We start from the raw sequence: 19655 nt of genomic DNA, 5'->3' as shown, positions 1-19655 counted from the left end.
TCGCATAGCCAGGACGGCAGTGGTAACGCAGTCCTAGAGGGTCGCACAGCCAGGACAGGCAGTACTATCAGGGGCAGCGGTAATGCAGTCCTAGAGGGTCGGACGGGCAGTATTATCAGGGGCAGAGGTAATGCAGTCCTAGAGGGTCACAAAGCCAGGACGGGCAGTACTATCGGGGGCAGAGATAATGCAGTCCTAGAGGGTCGCATAGCCAGGACGGGCAGTACTATCAGGGGCAGAGATAATGCAGTCCTAGAAGGTCTCACAGCCAGGACGGGCAGTGCTATCGGGGGCACAGATAATGCAGTCCTAGAGGGTCGCATAGCCAGGACGGGCAGTACTATCAGGGGCAGCGGTAATGCAGTCCTAGAGGGCCGTTCAGCCAGGACGGGCAGTACTATCAGGGGCAGCGGTAATGCAGTCCTAGAAGGTCCCACAGCCAGGACGGGCAGTACTATCAGGGGCAGCGGTAATGCAGTCCTAGAGGGTAGCACTGCCCGTCCTGGCTGTGCGATCAGGGACAGCGGTAATGCAGTCCTAGAGGGTCGCGGGGGCAGTACTATCAGGGGTAAAGGTAATGCAGTCCTAGCGGGTCACACAGCCAGGACAGGCAGTACTATCAGGGGCAGCAGTAATGCAGTCCTAGAGGGTCGCACAGCCAGGACGGGCAGTACTATCAGGGGCAGCGGTAATGCAGTCCTAGAGGGTCGCACAGCCAGGACGGGCAGTACTATCAGGGGCAGCGGTAATGCAGTCCTAGAGGGTCGCACAGCCAGGACGGGCAGTACTATCAGGGGCAGCGGTAATGCAGTCCTAGAGGGTCGCACAGCCAGAACAGGCAGTACTATCAGGGGCAGCGGTAATGCAGTCCTAGAGGGTCGCACAGCCAGGACGGGCAGTACTATCAGGGGCAGAGGTAATGCAGTCCTAGAGGGTCGCACAGCCAGGACGGGAAGTACTATCAGGGGCAGCGGTAATGCAGTCCTAGAGGGTCGCACAGCCAGGACGGGCAGTACTATCAGGGGCAGCGGTAATGCAGTCCTAGAGAGTCGCACAGCCAGGACGGGCAGTACTATCAGGGGCAGCGGTAATGCAGTCCTAGAGGGTCGCACAGCCAGGACAGGCAGTACTATCAGGGGCACAGGTAATGCAGTCCTAGAGGGTCGCACAGCCAGGACAGGCAGTCCTATCAGGGGCACAGGTAATGCAGTCCTAGAGGGTCGCACAGCCAGGACAGGCAGTACTATCAGGGGCAGCGGTAATGCAGTCCTAGAGGGTCGCACAGCCAGTACTATCAGGGGCAGAGGTAAAGCAGTCCTAGAGGGTCGCACAGCCAGAACAGGCAGTACTATCAGGGGCAGCGGTAATGCAGTCCTAGAGGGTCGCACAGCCAGAACAGGCAGTACTATCAGGGGCAGAGGTAATGCAGTCCTAGAGGGTCGCACAGACAGGACGGGCAGTACTATCAGGGGCAGAGGTAATGCAGTCCTAGAGGGTCGCACAGCCAGGACGGGCAGTACTATCAGGGGCAGAGGTAATGCAGTCCCAGAGGGTCACACAGCCAGAACAGGCAGTACTATCAGGGGCAGAGGTAATGCAGTCCTAGAGGGTCGCACAGCCAGAACAGGCAGTACTATCAGGGGCAGAGGTAATGCAGTCCTAGAGGGTCGCACAGCCAGAACAGGCAGTACTATCAGGGGCAGAGGTAATGCAGTCCTAGAGGGTCGCGGGGGCAGTACTATCAGGGGCAGCGGTAATGCAGTCCTAGAGGGTCGCACAGCCAGGACGGGCAGTACTATCAGGGGCAGAGGTAATGCAGTCCTAGAGGGTCGCACAGCCAGGACAGGCAGTACTATCAGCGGCACAGGTAATGCAGTCCTAGAGGGTCGCACAGCCAGGACGGGCAGTACTATCAGGGGCACAGGTAATGCAGTCCTAGAGGGTCGCACAGCCAGGACAGGCAGTACTATCAGGGGCACAGGTAATGCAGTCCTAGAGGGTCGCACAGCCAGGACGGGCAGTACTATCAGGGGCAGAGGTAATGCAGTCCTAGAGAGTCGCACAGCCAGGACGGGCAGTACTATCAGGGGCAGAGGTAATGCAGTCCTAGAGGGTCGCACAGCCAGGACAGGCAGTACTATCAGCGGCACAGGTAATGCAGTCCTAGAGGGTCGCACAGCCAGGACGGGCAGTACTATCAGGGGCACAGGTAATGCAGTCCTAGAGGGTCGCACAGCCAGGACAGGCAGTACTATCAGGGGCACAGGTAATGCAGTCCTAGAGGGTCGCACAGCCAGGACGGGCAGTACTATCAGGGGCAGAGGTAATGCAGTCCTAGAGAGTCGCACAGCCAGGACGGGCAGTACTATCAGGGGCAGAGGTAATGCAGTCCTAGAGAGTCGCACAGCCAGGACGGGCAGTACTATCAGGGGCAGAGGTAATGCAGTCCTAGAGGGTCGCACAGCCAGGACGGGCAGTACTATCAGGGGCAGCGGTAATGCAGTCCTAGAGGGTCGCACAGCCAGGACAGGCAGTACTATCAGGGGCACAGGTAATGCAGTCCTAGAGGGTCGCACAGCCAGGACGGGCAGTACTATCAGGGGCACAGGCAATGCAGTCCTAGAGGGTGGCACAGCCAGGACGGGCAGTACTATCAGGGGCACAGGTAATGCAGTCCTAGAGGGTCGCACAGCCAGGACGGGCAGTACTATCAGGGGCACAGGTAATGCAGTCCTAGAGGGTCGCACAGCCAGGACGGGCAGTACTAGCAGGGGCAGCGGTAATGCAGTCCTAGAGGGTCGCACAGCCAGGACGGGCAGTACTATCAGGGGCAGAGGTAATGCAGTCCTAGAGGGTCGCACAGCCAGGACGGGCAGTACTATCAGGGGCAGCGGTAATGCAGTCCTAGAGGGTCGCACAGCCAGGACAGGCAGTACTATCAGGGGCACAGGTAATGCAGTCCTAGAGGGTCGCACAGCCAGGACGGGCAGTACTAGCAGGGGCAGCGGTAATGCAGTCCTAGAGGGTCGCACAGCCAGGACGGGCAGTACTATCAGGGGCAGCGGTAATGCAGTCCTAGAGGGTCGCACAGCCAGGACGGGCAGTACTAGCAGGGGCAGCGGTAATGCAGTCCTAGAGGGTCGCATAGCCAGGACGGGCAGTACTAGCAGGGGCACAGGTAATGCAGTCCTAGAGGGTCGCACAGCCAGGACGGGCAGTACTATCAGGGGCACAGGTAATGCAGTCCTAGAGGGTCGCACAGCCAGGACGGGCAGTACTATCAGGGGCAGCGGTAATGCAGTCCTAGAGGGTCGCACAGCCAGGACAGGCAGTACTATCAGGGGCACAGGTAATGCAGTCCTAGAGGGTCGCACAGCCAGGACGGGCAGTACTATCAGGGGCAGAGGTAATGCAGTCCTAGAGAGTCGCACAGCCAGGACGGGCAGTACTATCAGGGGCAGAGGTAATGCAGTCCTAGAGGGTCGCACAGCCAGGACAGGCAGTACTATCAGGGGCACAGGTAATGCAGTCCTAGAGGGTCGCACAGCCAGGACGGGCAGTACTATCAGGGGCAGCGGTAATGCAGTCCTAGAGGGTCGCACAGCCAGGACAGGCAGTACTATCAGCGGCACAGGTAATGCAGTCCTAGAGGGTCGCACAGCCAGGACGGGCAGTACTATCAGGGGCACAGGTAATGCAGTCCTAGAGGGTCGCACAGCCAGGACGGGCAGTACTATCAGGGGCACAGGTAATGCAGTCCTAGAGGGTCGCACAGCCAGGACGGGCAGTACTATCAGGGGCAGAGGTAATGCAGTCCTAGAGGGTCGCACAGCCAGGACGGGCAGTACTATCAGGGGCAGCGGTAATGCAGTCCTAGAGGGTCGCACAGCCAGGACAGGCAGTACTATCAGGGGCAGCGGTAATGCAGTCCTAGATGGTCGCACAGCCAGGACAGGCAGTACTATCAGGGGCACAGGTAATGCAGTCCTAGAGGGTCGCACAGCCAGGACAGGCAGTACTATCAGGGGCAGCGGTAATGCAGTCCTAGAGGGTCGCACAGCCAGGACAGGCAGTACTATCAGGGGCACAGGTAATGCAGTCCTAGAGGGTCGCACAGCCAGGACGGGCAGTACTATCAGGGGCAGCGGTAATGCAGTCCTAGAGGGTAGCACTGCCCGTCCTGGCTGTGCGATCAGGGACAGCGGTAATGCAGTCCTAGAGGGTCGCGGGGGCAGTACTATCAGGGGTAAAGGTAATGCAGTCCTAGCGGGTCACACAGCCAGGACAGGCAGTACTATCAGGGGCAGCAGTAATGCAGTCCTAGAGGGTCGCACAGCCAGGACGGGCAGTACTATCAGGGGCAGCGGTAATGCAGTCCTAGAGGGTCGCACAGCCAGGACGGGCAGTACTATCAGGGGCAGCGGTAATGCAGTCCTAGAGGGTCGCACAGCCAGGACGGGCAGTACTATCAGGGGCAGCGGTAATGCAGTCCTAGAGGGTCGCACAGCCAGAACAGGCAGTACTATCAGGGGCAGCGGTAATGCAGTCCTAGAGGGTCGCACAGCCAGGACGGGCAGTACTATCAGGGGCAGAGGTAATGCAGTCCTAGAGGGTCGCACAGCCAGGACGGGCAGTACTATCAGGGGCAGCGGTAATGCAGTCCTAGAGGGTCGCACAGCCAGGACGGGCAGTACTATCAGGGGCAGCGGTAATGCAGTCCTAGAGAGTCGCACAGCCAGGACGGGCAGTACTATCAGGGGCAGCGGTAATGCAGTCCTAGAGGGTCGCACAGCCAGGACAGGCAGTACTATCAGGGGCACAGGTAATGCAGTCCTAGAGGGTCGCACAGCCAGGACAGGCAGTCCTATCAGGGGCACAGGTAATGCAGTCCTAGAGGGTCGCACAGCCAGGACAGGCAGTACTATCAGGGGCAGCGGTAATGCAGTCCTAGAGGGTCGCACAGCCAGTACTATCAGGGGCAGAGGTAAAGCAGTCCTAGAGGGTCGCACAGCCAGAACAGGCAGTACTATCAGGGGCAGCGGTAATGCAGTCCTAGAGGGTCGCACAGCCAGAACAGGCAGTACTATCAGGGGCAGAGGTAATGCAGTCCTAGAGGGTCGCACAGACAGGACGGGCAGTACTATCAGGGGCAGAGGTAATGCAGTCCTAGAGGGTCGCACAGCCAGGACGGGCAGTACTATCAGGGGCAGAGGTAATGCAGTCCCAGAGGGTCACACAGCCAGAACAGGCAGTACTATCAGGGGCAGAGGTAATGCAGTCCTAGAGGGTCGCACAGCCAGAACAGGCAGTACTATCAGGGGCAGAGGTAATGCAGTCCTAGAGGGTCGCACAGCCAGGACGGGCAGTGCTATCGGGGGCAGCGGTAACGCAGTCCTAGAGGGTCGCGGGGGCAGTACTATCAGGGGCAGCGGTAATGCAGTCCTAGAGGGTCGCACAGCCAGGACGGGCAGTACTATCAGGGGCAGAGGTAATGCAGTCCTAGAGGGTCGCACAGCCAGGACAGGCAGTACTATCAGCGGCACAGGTAATGCAGTCCTAGAGGGTCGCACAGCCAGGACGGGCAGTACTATCAGGGGCACAGGTAATGCAGTCCTAGAGGGTCGCACAGCCAGGACAGGCAGTACTATCAGGGGCACAGGTAATGCAGTCCTAGAGGGTCGCACAGCCAGGACGGGCAGTACTATCAGGGGCAGAGGTAATGCAGTCCTAGAGAGTCGCACAGCCAGGACGGGCAGTACTATCAGGGGCAGAGGTAATGCAGTCCTAGAGGGTCGCACAGCCAGGACAGGCAGTACTATCAGCGGCACAGGTAATGCAGTCCTAGAGGGTCGCACAGCCAGGACGGGCAGTACTATCAGGGGCACAGGTAATGCAGTCCTAGAGGGTCGCACAGCCAGGACAGGCAGTACTATCAGGGGCACAGGTAATGCAGTCCTAGAGGGTCGCACAGCCAGGACGGGCAGTACTATCAGGGGCAGAGGTAATGCAGTCCTAGAGAGTCGCACAGCCAGGACGGGCAGTACTATCAGGGGCAGAGGTAATGCAGTCCTAGAGAGTCGCACAGCCAGGACGGGCAGTACTATCAGGGGCAGAGGTAATGCAGTCCTAGAGGGTCGCACAGCCAGGACGGGCAGTACTATCAGGGGCAGCGGTAATGCAGTCCTAGAGGGTCGCACAGCCAGGACAGGCAGTACTATCAGGGGCACAGGTAATGCAGTCCTAGAGGGTCGCACAGCCAGGACGGGCAGTACTATCAGGGGCACAGGCAATGCAGTCCTAGAGGGTCGCACAGCCAGGACGGGCAGTACTATCAGGGGCACAGGCAATGCAGTCCTAGAGGGTCGCACAGCCAGGACGGGCAGTACTATCAGGGGCAGAGGTAATGCAGTCCTAGAGGGTCGCACAGCCAGGACGGGCAGTACTATCAGGGGCAGCGGTAATGCAGTCCTAGAGAGTCGCACAGCCAGGACGGGCAGTACTATCAGGGGCAGCGGTAATGCAGTCCTAGAGAGTCGCACAGCCAGGACAGGCAGTGCTATCAGCGGCACAGGTAATGCAGTCCTAGAGGGTGGCACAGCCAGGACGGGCAGTACTATCAGGGGCACAGGTAATGCAGTCCTAGAGGGTCGCACAGCCAGGACGGGCAGTACTATCAGGGGCACAGGTAATGCAGTCCTAGAGGGTCGCACAGCCAGGACGGGCAGTACTATCAGGGGCAGCGGTAATGCAGTCCTAGAGAGTCGCACAGCCAGGACAGGCAGTGCTATCAGCGGCACAGGTAATGCAGTCCTAGAGGGTGGCACAGCCAGGACGGGCAGTACTATCAGGGGCACAGGTAATGCAGTCCTAGAGGGTCGCACAGCCAGGACGGGCAGTACTATCAGGGGCACAGGTAATGCAGTCCTAGAGGGTCGCACAGCCAGGACGGGCAGTACTAGCAGGGGCAGCGGTAATGCAGTCCTAGAGGGTCGCACAGCCAGGACGGGCAGTACTATCAGGGGCAGAGGTAATGCAGTCCTAGAGGGTCGCACAGCCAGGACGGGCAGTACTATCAGGGGCAGCGGTAATGCAGTCCTAGAGGGTCGCACAGCCAGGACAGGCAGTACTATCAGGGGCACAGGTAATGCAGTCCTAGAGGGTCGCACAGCCAGGACGGGCAGTACTAGCAGGGGCAGCGGTAATGCAGTCCTAGAGGGTCGCACAGCCAGGACGGGCAGTACTATCAGGGGCAGCGGTAATGCAGTCCTAGAGGGTCGCACAGCCAGGACGGGCAGTACTAGCAGGGGCAGCGGTAATGCAGTCCTAGAGGGTCGCATAGCCAGGACGGGCAGTACTAGCAGGGGCACAGGTAATGCAGTCCTAGAGGGTCGCACAGCCAGGACGGGCAGTACTATCAGGGGCACAGGTAATGCAGTCCTAGAGGGTCGCACAGCCAGGACGGGCAGTACTATCAGGGGCAGCGGTAATGCAGTCCTAGAGGGTCGCACAGCCAGGACAGGCAGTACTATCAGGGGCACAGGTAATGCAGTCCTAGAGGGTCGCACAGCCAGGACGGGCAGTACTATCAGGGGCAGAGGTAATGCAGTCCTAGAGAGTCGCACAGCCAGGACGGGCAGTACTATCAGGGGCAGAGGTAATGCAGTCCTAGAGGGTCGCACAGCCAGGACAGGCAGTACTATCAGGGGCACAGGTAATGCAGTCCTAGAGGGTCGCACAGCCAGGACGGGCAGTACTATCAGGGGCAGCGGTAATGCAGTCCTAGAGGGTCGCACAGCCAGGACAGGCAGTACTATCAGCGGCACAGGTAATGCAGTCCTAGAGGGTCGCACAGCCAGGACGGGCAGTACTATCAGGGGCACAGGTAATGCAGTCCTAGAGGGTCGCACAGCCAGGATGGGCAGTACTATCAGGGGCACAGGTAATGCAGTCCTAGAGGGTCGCACAGCCAGGACGGGCAGTACTATCAGGGGCAGAGGTAATGCAGTCCTAGAGGGTCGCACAGCCAGGACGGGCAGTACTATCAGGGGCAGCGGTAATGCAGTCCTAGAGGGTCGCACAGCCAGGACAGGCAGTACTATCAGGGGCAGCGGTAATGCAGTCCTAGATGGTCGCACAGCCAGGACAGGCAGTACTATCAGGGGCACAGGTAATGCAGTCCTAGAGGGTCGCACAGCCAGGACAGGCAGTACTATCAGGGGCAGCGGTAATGCAGTCCTAGAGGGTCGCACAGCCAGGACAGGCAGTACTATCAGGGGCACAGGTAATGCAGTCCTAGAGGGTCGCACAGCCAGGACGGGCAGTACTATCAGGGGCAGCGGTAATGCAGTCCTAGAGGGTCGCACAGCCAGGACGGGCAGTACCATCAGGGGCACAGGTAATGCAGTCCTAGAGGGTCGCACAGCCAGGACGGGCAGTACTATCAGGGCAGAGGTAATGCAGTCCTAGAGGGTCGCACAGCCAGGACGGGCAGTACTATCAGGGGCAGAGGTAATGCAGTCCTAGAGGGTCGCACAGCCAGGACGGGCAGTGCTATCAGCGGCACAGGTAATGCAGTCCTAGAGGGTCGCACAGCCAGGACGGGCAGTACTATCAGGGGCAGCGGTAATGCAGTCCTAGAGGGTCGCACAGCCAGGACGGGCAGTACCATCAGGGGCACAGGTAATGCAGTCCTAGAGGGTCGCACAGCCAGGACGGGCAGTACTATCAGGGGCAGCGGTAATGCAGTCCTAGAGGGTCGCACAGCCAGGACGGGCAGTACTATCAGGGGCACAGGTAATGCAGTCCTAGAGGGTCGCACAGCCAGGACGGGCAGTACTATCAGGGGTAGAGGTAATGCAGTCCTAGAGGGTCGCACAGCCAGGACGGGCAGTACCATCAGGGGCACAGGTAATGCAGTCCTAGAGGGTCGCACAGCCAGGACGGGCAGTACTATCAGGGGCAGCGGTAATGCAGTCCTAGAGGGTCGCACAGCCAGGACGGGCAGTACTATCAGGGGCACAGGTAATGCAGTCCTAGAGGGTCGCACAGCCAGGACGGGCAGTACTATCAGGGGTAGAGGTAATGCAGTCCTAGAGGGTCGCACAGCCAGGACGGGCAGTACTATCAGGGGCACAGGTAATGCAGTCCTAGAGGGTCGCACAGCCAGGACCGGCAGTACTATCAGGGGCACAGGTAATGCAGTCCTAGAGGGTCGCACAGCCAGGACGGGCAGTACTAGCAGGGGCAGCGGTAATGCAGTCCTAGAGGGTCGCACAGCCAGGACGGGCAGTACTAGCAGGGGCAGCGGTAATGCAGTCCTAGAGGGTCGCACAGCCAGGACGGGCAGTACTAGCAGGGGCAGCGGTAATGCAGTCCTAGAGGGTCGCACAGCCAGTACTATCAGGGGCAGCAGGCACTCTACTCACCAGTGTGCGCGTAGGACACGGGCACTTTCCAGATGCTGAAATGCGCCGACACTGAGGCGAAGTACTTCCCGAACGCCAGCGGAATAATGTACCAGCGATAGTAGCGGGCGGGCAGCTGGGTGTGCGGGACCCCCCACGCACGGAGCATCGGGGGGAGGAAGCAGCAGATCGCCAGGATGTGGAACAGGGACACAGTCACAGGGTACGGGAAGCCGTTCAGGATGATCTTGTTCACCACGTTGCCGCCAGAGCTCACCGAGTACCAGAGCAGGCAGAGCACGGCTACTCGGGCCCCCTCCCGTACATTACCAGGAGCCACAGCTCCACCGCCCCCCGCTCCGGACACCACCGCCATGACCCCGATCCTCCTCCTTCCCCACGGGGAAGCCGCACACCACACCGGGACACACACACAAGAGATACGTGGAAGTGGAGACGTCAAGAGAATGGGAGGTGATAGAGCATTTTCACAATGACGTCACTTCCGATGGGACGCGGGCTTTCTTCGCTACGTCACTTCCGGCCTTGACGTTCCCTGCTCGGCTTCGTCAGCTCTTAATTGCTCATTATTTTGTGACTTGATGTAGGAGCTGGGATAGAGACACTGCTGCCGCCAGATAATGGAGGAGGAGGAGGGACAGAGACACTGCTGCCGCCAGATAATGGAGGAGGAGGAGGGACAGAGACACTGCTGCCGCCAGATAATGGAGGAGGAGGAGGGACAGAGACACTGCTGCCGCCAGATAATGGAGGAGGAGGGATAGAGACACTGCTGCCGCCAGATAATGGAGGAGGAGGAGGGACAGAGACACTGCTGCCGCCAGATAATGGAGGAGGAGGAGGGACAGAGACACTGCTGCCGCCAGATAATGGAGGAGGAGGAGGGACAGAGACACTGCTGCCGCCAGATAATGGAGGAGGAGGGATAGAGACACTGCTGCCGCCAGATAATGGAGGGGCCGGGACAGAGACACTACTGCCGCCAGATAATGGAGGAGGAGGGACAGAGACACTGCTGCCGCCAGATAATGGAGGAGGAGGAGGGACAGAGACACTGCTGCCGCCAGATAATGGAGGAGGAGGAGGGACAGAGACACTGCTGCCGCCAGATAATGGAGGAGGAGGAGGGACAGAGACACTGCTGCCGCCAGATAATGGAGGAGGAGGAGGGACAGAGACACTGCTGCCGCCAGATAATGGAGGAGGAGGAGGGACAGAGACACTGCTGCCGCCAGATAATGGAGGAGGAGGAGGGACAGAGACACTGCTGCCGCCAGATAATGGAGGAGGAGGAGGGACAGAGACACTGCTGCCGCCAGATAATGGAGGAGGAGGAGGGACAGAGACACTGCTGCCGCCAGATAATGGAGGAGGAGGAGGGACAGAGACACTGCTGCCGCCAGATAATGGAGGAGGAGGGATAGAGACACTGCTGCCGCCAGATAATGGAGGGGCCGGGACAGAGACACTACTGCCGCCAGATAATGGAGGAGGAGGGACAGAGACACTGCTGCCGCCAGATAATGGAGGAGGAGGAGGGACAGAGACACTGCTGCCGCCAGATAATGGAGGAGGAGGAGGGACAGAGACACTGCTGCCGCCAGATAATGGAGGAGGAGGAGGGACAGAGACACTGCTGCCGCCAGATAATGGAGGAGGAGGAGGGACAGAGACACTGCTGCCGCCAGATAATGGAGGAGGAGGAGGGACAGAGACACTGCTGCCGCCAGATAATGGAGGAGGAGGAGGGACAGAGACACTGCTGCCGCCAGATAATGGAGGAGGAGGGATAGAGACACTGCTGCCGCCAGATAATGGAGGGGCCGGGACAGAGACACTACTGCCGCCAGATAATGGAGGAGGAGGGATAGAGACACTGCTGCCGCCAGATAATGGAGGAGGAGGGATAGAGACACTGCTGCCGCCAGATAATGGAGGAGGAGGGATAGAGACACTGCTGCCGCCAGATAATGGAGGAGGAGGGACAGAGACACTGCTGCCGCCAGATAATGGAGGGGCCGGGACAGAGACACTGCTGCCGCCAGATAATGGAGGAGGAGGGATAGAGACACTGCTGCCGCCAGATAATGGAGGAGGAGGAGGGACAGAGACACTGCTGCCGCCAGATAATGGAGGAGGAGGAGGGACAGAGACACTGCTGCCGCCAGATAATGGAGGAGGAGGAGGGACAGAGACACTGCTGCCGCCAGATAATGGAGGAGGAGGAGGGACAGAGACACTGCTGCCGCCAGATAATGGAGGAGGAGGGACAGAGACACTGCTGCCGCCAGATAATGGAGGAGGAGGGATAGAGACACTGCTGCCGCCAGATAATGGAGGAGGAGGGACAGAGACACTGCTGCCGCCAGATAATGGAGGAGGAGGGATAGAGACACTGCTGCCGCCAGATAATGGAGGGGCCGGGACAGAGACACTACTGCCGCCAGATAATGGAGGAGGAGGGACAGAGACACTGCTGCCGCCAGATAATGGAGGAGGAGGGATAGAGACACTGCTGCCGCCAGATAATGGAGGGGCCGGGACAGAGACACTGCTGCCGCCAGATAATGGAGGAGGAGGGATAGAGACACTGCTGCCGCCAGATAATGGAGGAGGAGGGATAGAGACACTGCTGCCGCCAGATAATGGAGGGGCCGGGACAGAGACACTACTGCCGCCAGATAATGGAGGAGGAGGGATAGAGACACTGCTGCCGCCAGATAATGGAGGAGGAGGGATAGAGACACTGCTGCCGCCAGATAATGGAGGAGGAGGGATAGAGACACTACTGCCGCCAGATAATGGAGGGGCCGGGACAGAGACACTGCTGCCGCCAGATAATGGAGGAGGAGGGACAGAGACACTACTGCCGCCAGATAATGGAGGAGGAGGGGTAGAGACACTGCTGCCGCCAGATAATGGAGGAGGAGGGATAGAGACACTGCTGCCGCCAGATAATGGGGGAGGAGGGATAGAGACACTGCTGCCGCCAGATAATGGAGGAGGAGGGATGGAGACACTGCTGCCGCCAGATAATGGAGGAGGAGGGATAGAGACACTGCTGCCGCCAGATAATGGAGGGGCCGGGACAGAGACACTGCTGCCGCCAGATAATGGAGGAGGAGGGACAGAGACACTGCTGCCGCCAGATAATGGAGGGGCTGGGACAGAGACACTGCTGCCGCCAGATAATGGAGGGGCTGGGACAGAGACACTGCTGCCGCCAGATAATGGAGGAGGAGGGACAGAGACACTGCTGCCGCCAGATAATGGAGGAGGAGGGACAGAGACACTGCTGCCGCCAGATAATGGAGGAGGAGGGACAGAGACACTGCTGCCGCCAGATAATGGAGGAGGAGGGACAGAGACACTACTGCCGCCAGATAATGGAGGGGCCGGGACAGAGACACTACTGCCGCCAGATAATGGAGGAGGAGGGATAGAGACACTGCTGCCGCCAGATAATGGAGGAGGAGGGATAGAGACACTGCTGCCGCCAGATAATGGAGGGGCCGGGACAGAGACACTACTGCCGCCAGATAATGGAGGGGCCGGGACAGAGACACTGCTGCCGCCAGATAATGGAGGAGGAGGGACAGAGACACTGCTGCCGTCAGATAATGGAGGGGCTGGGACAGAGACACTGCTGCCGCCAGATAATGGAGGGGCTGGGACAGAGACACTGCTGCCGCTAGATAATGGAGGAGGCGGGACAGAGACACTGCTGCCGCCAGATAATGGAGGAGGGACAGAGACACTGCTGCCGCCATATAATGGAGGAGGAGGGATAGAGACACTGCTGCCGCCAGATAATGGAGGAGGAGGGATAGAGACACTGCTGCCGCCAGATAATGGAGGAGGAGGGATAGAGACACTGCTGCCGCCAGATAATGGAGGAGGAGGGATAGAGACACTGCTGCCGCCAGATAATGGAGGAGGAGGGATAGAGACACTGCTGCCGCCAGATAGTGGAGGAGGAGGGATAGAGACACTGCTGCCGCCAGATAATGGAGGAGGAGGGATAGAGACACTGCTGCCGCCAGATAATGGAGGAGGAGGGATAGAGACACTGCTGCCGCCAGATAATGGAGGAGGAGGGATAGAGACACTGCTGCCGCCAGATAATGGAGGAGGAGGGATAGAGACACTGCTGCCGCCAGATAATGGAGGAGGAGGGATAGAGACACTGCTGCCGCCAGATAATGGAGGGGCCGGGACAGAGACACTGCTGCCGCCAGATAATGGAGGGGCCGGGACAGAGACACTGCTGCCGCCAGATAATGGAGGGGCTGGGACAGAGACACTGCTGCCGCCAGATAATGGAGGGGCTGGGACAGAGACACTGCTGCCGCCAGATAATGGAGGGGCTGGGACAGAGACACTACTGCCGCCAGATAATGGAGGGGCTGGGACAGAGACACTACTGCCGCCAGATAATGGAGAGGCTGGGACAGAGACACTACTGCCGTCAGATAATGGAGGAGGAGGGACAGAGACACTGCTGCCGCCAGATAATGGAGGAGGAGGGACAGAGACACTGCTGCCGCCAGATAATGGAGGAGGAGGGACAGAGACACTGCTGCCGCCAGATAATGGAGGAGGAGGGACAGAGACACTGCTGCCGCCAGATAATGGAGGAGGAGGGACAGAGACACTGCTGCCGCCAGATAATGGAGGAGGAGGGACAGAGACACTGCTGCCGCCAGATAATGGAGGGGCCGGGACAGAGACACTACTGCCGCCAGATAATGGAGGGGCCGGGACAGAGACACTACTGCCGCCAGATAATGGAGGGGCCGGGACAGAGACACTGCTGCCGCCAGATAATGGAGGGGCCGGGACAGAGGCACTGCTGCCGGCAGATAATGGCGGAGCCGGGACAGAGGCACTGCTGCCGGCAGATAATGGAGGAGGAGGGACAGAGACACTGCTGCCGCCAGATAATGGAGGAGGAGGGACAGAGACACTGCTGCCGCCAGATAATGGAGGAGGAGGGACAGAGACACTGCTGCCGCCAGATAATGGAGGAGGAGGGACAGAGACACTGCTGCCGCCAGATAATGGAGGAGGAGGGACAGAGACACTGCTGCCGCCAGATAATGGAGGAGGAGGGACAGAGACACTGCTGCCGCCAGATAATGGAGGGGCCGGGACAGAGACACTGCTGCCGCCAGATAATGGAGGGGCCGGGACAAAGACACTACTGCCGCCAGATAATGGAGGGGCCGGGACAGAGACACTGCTGCCGCCAGATAATGGAGGGGCCGGGACAGAGGCACTGCTGCCGGCAGATAATGGCGGAGCCGGGACAGAGGCACTGCTGCCGGCAGATAATGGAGGAGGAGGGACAGAGACACTGCTGCCGCCAGATAATGGAGGAGGAGGGACAGAGACACTGCTGCCGCCAGATAATGGAGGGGCCGGGACAGAGGCACTGCTGCCGCCAGATAATGGAGGGGCCGGGACAGAGGCACTGCTGCCGCCAGATAATGGCGGAGCCGGGACAGAGGCACCGCTGCCGGCAGATAATGGCGGAGCCGGGACAGAGGCACCGCTGCCGGCAGATAATGGCGGAGCCGGGACAGAGGCACCGCTGCCGGCAGATAATGGCGGAGCCGGGACAGAGGCACCGCTGCCGGCAGATAATGGCGGAGCCGGGACAGAGGCACCGCTGCCGGCAGATAATGGCGGAGCCGGGACAGAGGCACCGCTGCCGGCAGATAATGGCGGAGCCGGGACAGAGACACTACTGCCGGCAGATAATGTATGCATGTATGAATGTCTCTGGTGATATGCAAATTGCCTCTTCAGAGAGAAAGAGGACTTTTACTCTACAGTGCCACCTATTGGTAGTAGCGATCCTACAAGTCACAATCAACCCTTTAACGAGTCTTGTAATATGACTTAGGATAAAAGCCAAATCAGAATCTCAATTTGCAGACACGGTGTTTCGGGCTATTGGCCCTCGTCAGTGCAAAGTATGAGAACTGATTTGGCTAGGTGAGAGGCTCTGGACTGAGGTCTAAGGCGTAAGGTTTCTCCTTGTGGAGAGTGACATACGACTCATTATGAAACCTCTACCCTTGGTACGCATGTGTTGTGTAGCCTAGCCTGCTAGTGCGCAGGCTGAGGTGCAAGTAGGAGTCAGACTGGCATCAACGCCAAGTGGTGGCTTGGTCTGTACGCCACGGTCGCCAGCGTCAATTAGGGGCATCCATAGTTGCGACGCCAAACGCTTAGTAGGTCTAGAGGGTCTCTGGCCCTGTGTCCTTGGGGCGGAGTTCTGTGACCATTTACCTTGCCGAGCTCTGTGAGCTTTAACAGGCTCCGGCATTTATGTTCTGCGGTAGTGTGGCTCTGTGAGGTAACAGTGTCTGCCCCTGTACACACCGGGTGATGCTAACCCGCGTGTGTTCTTCTATTATACTGCCATATAGCGTCCGCCATTACTGAGCAGCAGTTTACCACCCATGCACGGTGGACCCCGGGCTGCGAACCCACCTTATTTCCATCTTTTATTATTTGGTGCGTTCCGCCAGCCCTAATTTACTAAACATACATTTCAGTAGAGCAACATTTTGGATTTTAAAATAATTTTTCAAGCTGGTGTTATAAAGTATTCTAATTTACTGAGATAATGACTTTTGGGTTTTCATTGGCTGTAAGCCATAATCATCAACATTAACAGAAATAAACACTTGAAATAGATCAATTCACTTTTTGTATTGAAGAACTGAAATTAACTTTTTGATGATATTCTAATTTTGTGAGATGCACCTGTGCATCTTTCTGAAATGGCTGGTTTAAAAAGTACCTACAGAGGATTCCCAAGCTCTCTTCTGGAGACTATCCGCCTCTCTATCATGGGGGCCTTGTAGAGCTCCCATATTGTCAAAAAGTAACATAACCTATTGTGATGCTTTTGAAATGGCCAACTGTAGGAGCCTTGACTCATATAGCCGAGGAATCTGAATATTTGCGCTATGATATGAAAACCTTCATTTTAGGTTTTTGTTTAAAGGGAATCTGTCACCCCTTTTTTCGAATATGAGCTGCTGGCACAGACATCAGGCCCCTCTTCTTTCCTTCCTGTTGTGGCTCCGGCGCAGGCGCATTGGTCTCTGAGGGCAGAGCAGAATACTGCAGTGCGCAGGCGCCAGACCTCTCCTGGCGCCTGAGCACTGCAGGACTCTGCTCTGCCCTCAACAGGGCAGAGCAGTGCGCCTGCGCAGGAGCCGCGACAGGCAGCAAAGAAGACGTCACCGTTAGAAGATGGGAGGCGCCAGATCGGACGGCGACACTCATCGGACCCAGACCGCCCCCGGTGAGTATAATTAACTCTTTTTTCTTCTCTTTCAGGTTACATCGGGGGCTTATCTACAGCATTTCACAATGCTGTAGACAAGCCCCTGATGTCCGTGCCAGCAGCTCATATTCGAAAAAAAGGGGTGACAGATTCCCTTTAACACTTCCCTTATATGAGAGGGAGAACTTTATCATTTACAGGAAGGATTCGCTGCTCCTCCAGATACTCTTTGTATAGAGACAACTGACATAACCTCTCCTTGCATCAATGTAACCAGAGATTCCTAGCCAGACTCCCAGGCTGGTTGCTCTACCTACTTCAAGCTTCATAGCAGCTGCAGTCTGACAAGGCCAGGACCATTCAGTTTTGAATGGTCATTGACCCCCTAAATTTGATAACCTTGCCTTATACAGTGAACATTCCCCGAACTTTGCTGTCACACATTTCATAGGTTTTCCCTTACAAGGAATTACAAGGTGAACATTCACAGAGGTCACTCACCACTCAGGAGCCATTTAGGTTTATCAGGAGGAATCATCTCTTCTGAATTATCTCCTTTGGAGGCTGTGGACTTGTCCATCCTGATGACACTGAGGAGGGTCTTCACAGGCTGCCACCTAGCTGCTCCTCTGCTGGACTGACTGCAGCTTTCAACCATCAGTCAATACCCCACCAACATAGTGCTGTCATTCAAATTCGGCGCCCTCCCCAGCATACCCTGGAAGTGGATCCATCACTTTTGGCGCTACTAATGTCACCGCTGCCTCGTCATCAGGGAGTGCTTTCACAGAGCTGCATGCACACGGGGGTACAACACGTTGCCGTTATCCAGTGTCCACTCAACAGCTGATTGCTCCTGACATTACAGGCGCGCTCGTTATCAGGGCATGCTTTCACAGACCTGCGCCCACACGCCAGTCAAGTCCCCTTGGACCCAATATGGCGTGCCCAAGGCCCCTACACTGTCCGCAGCAGAGACGGAGCCACTGCCTCGATCGACCAGCCAGGCCAGGGTAAGTCTTCAATGGCACTCATTCCCCTGTACAACTCTAGGACAGGAAACCAACTGATGTGGTGGAGAGGTGCCGCCCTTTTATTCTGAAGGTTTCCTGTCCTTGAAGGGAGTATTCCCACTCACAGGTGGTACTGTCATGGGTGGTAGGAAAAGAGTATCTTTATTGGGAATAGGAATGTAGCCAGCTCTTCTAGAAATATATCATGGTTATAATTGTTGCAATATCAGAACCTTTTAAAAAAGATGCATAATTGTATAGTCCTGTGGATAATATAATTAATTTCTTCCCAGTATGTAGGTGGTGAGCACTTACGCGCTCCGATGTATAGTAATGTGCAACTGTTGAAAAAGAAATCACTGCTCACTAGCCACATGGTAGCAGTGAGCGCTCGTTGAGCCACGAGAGCGCCGACGTTACGGTCTCTACAATACTAACAAAGCTGATGTATAGCAGGGAGTAGATTACACTCCCACGTGTCGTCACCACTACTTTCTCCACCAATATCCCTCAATATATTGTGGTGTAACGAATGGAAACGGAGGCAGAGATGGTGAAGTTCACGTTCGTTTTTATTTTTAAAGTGGAACCTCGGGACCACGGTCCGGGGGGTTCTGAAGGGGGCGTGACTAGTGACCCCCGGGCACCCGTAGTAAAGCCCCTCAGACAGGGCCAGAATGGAATACCCGGAGGACACAGGTGCTACCTCCAGTTAGACCCCGAACAAATGGCAGCTGTCCCAGCGGGACCAAAAGGGATAACAGTAGTTACAGCAGAGTCTAATGAGCCGGGTCCTGGATCCAGGTAGATGGTGAGTTGGTTCCAGTGACCTTCACACAGTACTCAGACCAGACACGGATAGCTGTTGGCGGAACGGGATGGCTTTAGCCCAGATAGTTGCAGATAAAACCAGGAAGCACAGGATACTGATACTCTGTGGAGACAGAGAGCATTAGAAAATGCACAGGTACTGCAGACGCAGCGCAGACAGGTAAGGCCGGTTTCACATTAGCGCTTTTTCAGCGCACGCACGGCCGGGGGTAGCTCCGCCCCCGAGCCAGCTCTCTGCCCAGCGTGCCCGCCCCTTGCTTGTAGCGCCGCCTACTAGCGGACAGCGGCGCCTGCGATCGGCGCACCCTATCTTTAGCATAGGGTGCGCAGATCGTGCGCAGGCCGTGCGCTAGTTGCGCTTTGACCTGCGCTGCGCACTTTTGACGGTGCGCCGTGCGCGCCAAAATCAAACTTTTCGGATTTTGCACTTTTTGAATAATGCACGCCGCCCCTTTAAGAAGGCAGGAGAGCGGGCGGGCGTGCCCTAATAGCCTTAGCTACAGATCTCACAGGACGCCAGGAGGTGGAGGAAGGAGGGAGACCAGAATGCTGAGCAGCAGCATGAGATCCAGAGGAGGCCAGCTGCTGCCTAAGGACAGCGTGTGAGGCTCGAGGTGAGTACCCAGAACGGAGGGCAGCAGCGGACCAGGACAGGGACCGGGTGTAACAGGTGTATTGACCACTGTGTCCGCTAGGGGGCGCTGTGTGGGTGGTCCAGGACAGGCGTATAAGCATTTCCAGTGTCCTGATATGAGTACGATGCTGAATGATTGTAATGTATCTCAAGGTGGGTGGCCTTGAGATGAAGACTTGTGTATGTGTTCATCAACAGTGATACTGCTGAGGTTCCGTGTCAATGTCTTAGGGAAGTCTTCAGGTAGCTGGAGAGACGGGTGGAATCAGCTACCTACAAATCCACCCAGGGGTGTGTCTGAAAATGCTGGTAATAAAAGACTATGTGAGTGTGAAGGACCTGTGATAAGGTCATAGCCATGTGACCCGGTGGGCGTAGCTACAGACCATATAAGGTGGCCAGGGTAGGTCACATGAGTGAATGCTTGGACCCAGTTAGTCCATTGT

The 19655-nt window shown here is 57.4% G+C and overlaps 1 protein-coding gene across 1 annotated transcript in view; it reads right to left on the bottom strand.

The window, feature by feature from the left end:
• The window catches only part of SLC35E1 (solute carrier family 35 member E1), a 52534-nt gene extending 42529 nt beyond the window's left edge, over nucleotides 1-10005 (bottom strand). The window contains exon 1 of the mRNA XM_073559855.1: nucleotides 9426-10005. Coding sequence (XP_073415956.1) covers nucleotides 9426-9780 — 355 coding nt within the window. The 5' untranslated portion in view covers nucleotides 9781-10005. The remainder of the gene's footprint in view (nucleotides 1-9425) is intronic.
• Between the last annotated feature and the right edge of the window lie 9650 nt (nucleotides 10006-19655).

This window comes from Dendrobates tinctorius, unplaced genomic scaffold (assembly GCF_039654945.1).
Source record: "Dendrobates tinctorius isolate UK_male_01 unplaced genomic scaffold, ASM3965494v1 ptg000276l, whole genome shotgun sequence".
Taxonomy (NCBI): Eukaryota; Metazoa; Chordata; class Amphibia; order Anura; family Dendrobatidae; genus Dendrobates; species Dendrobates tinctorius.
The sequence above is the reverse complement of the archived record's forward strand: the minus strand, read 5'-3'. Positions and strand labels throughout refer to the sequence as shown.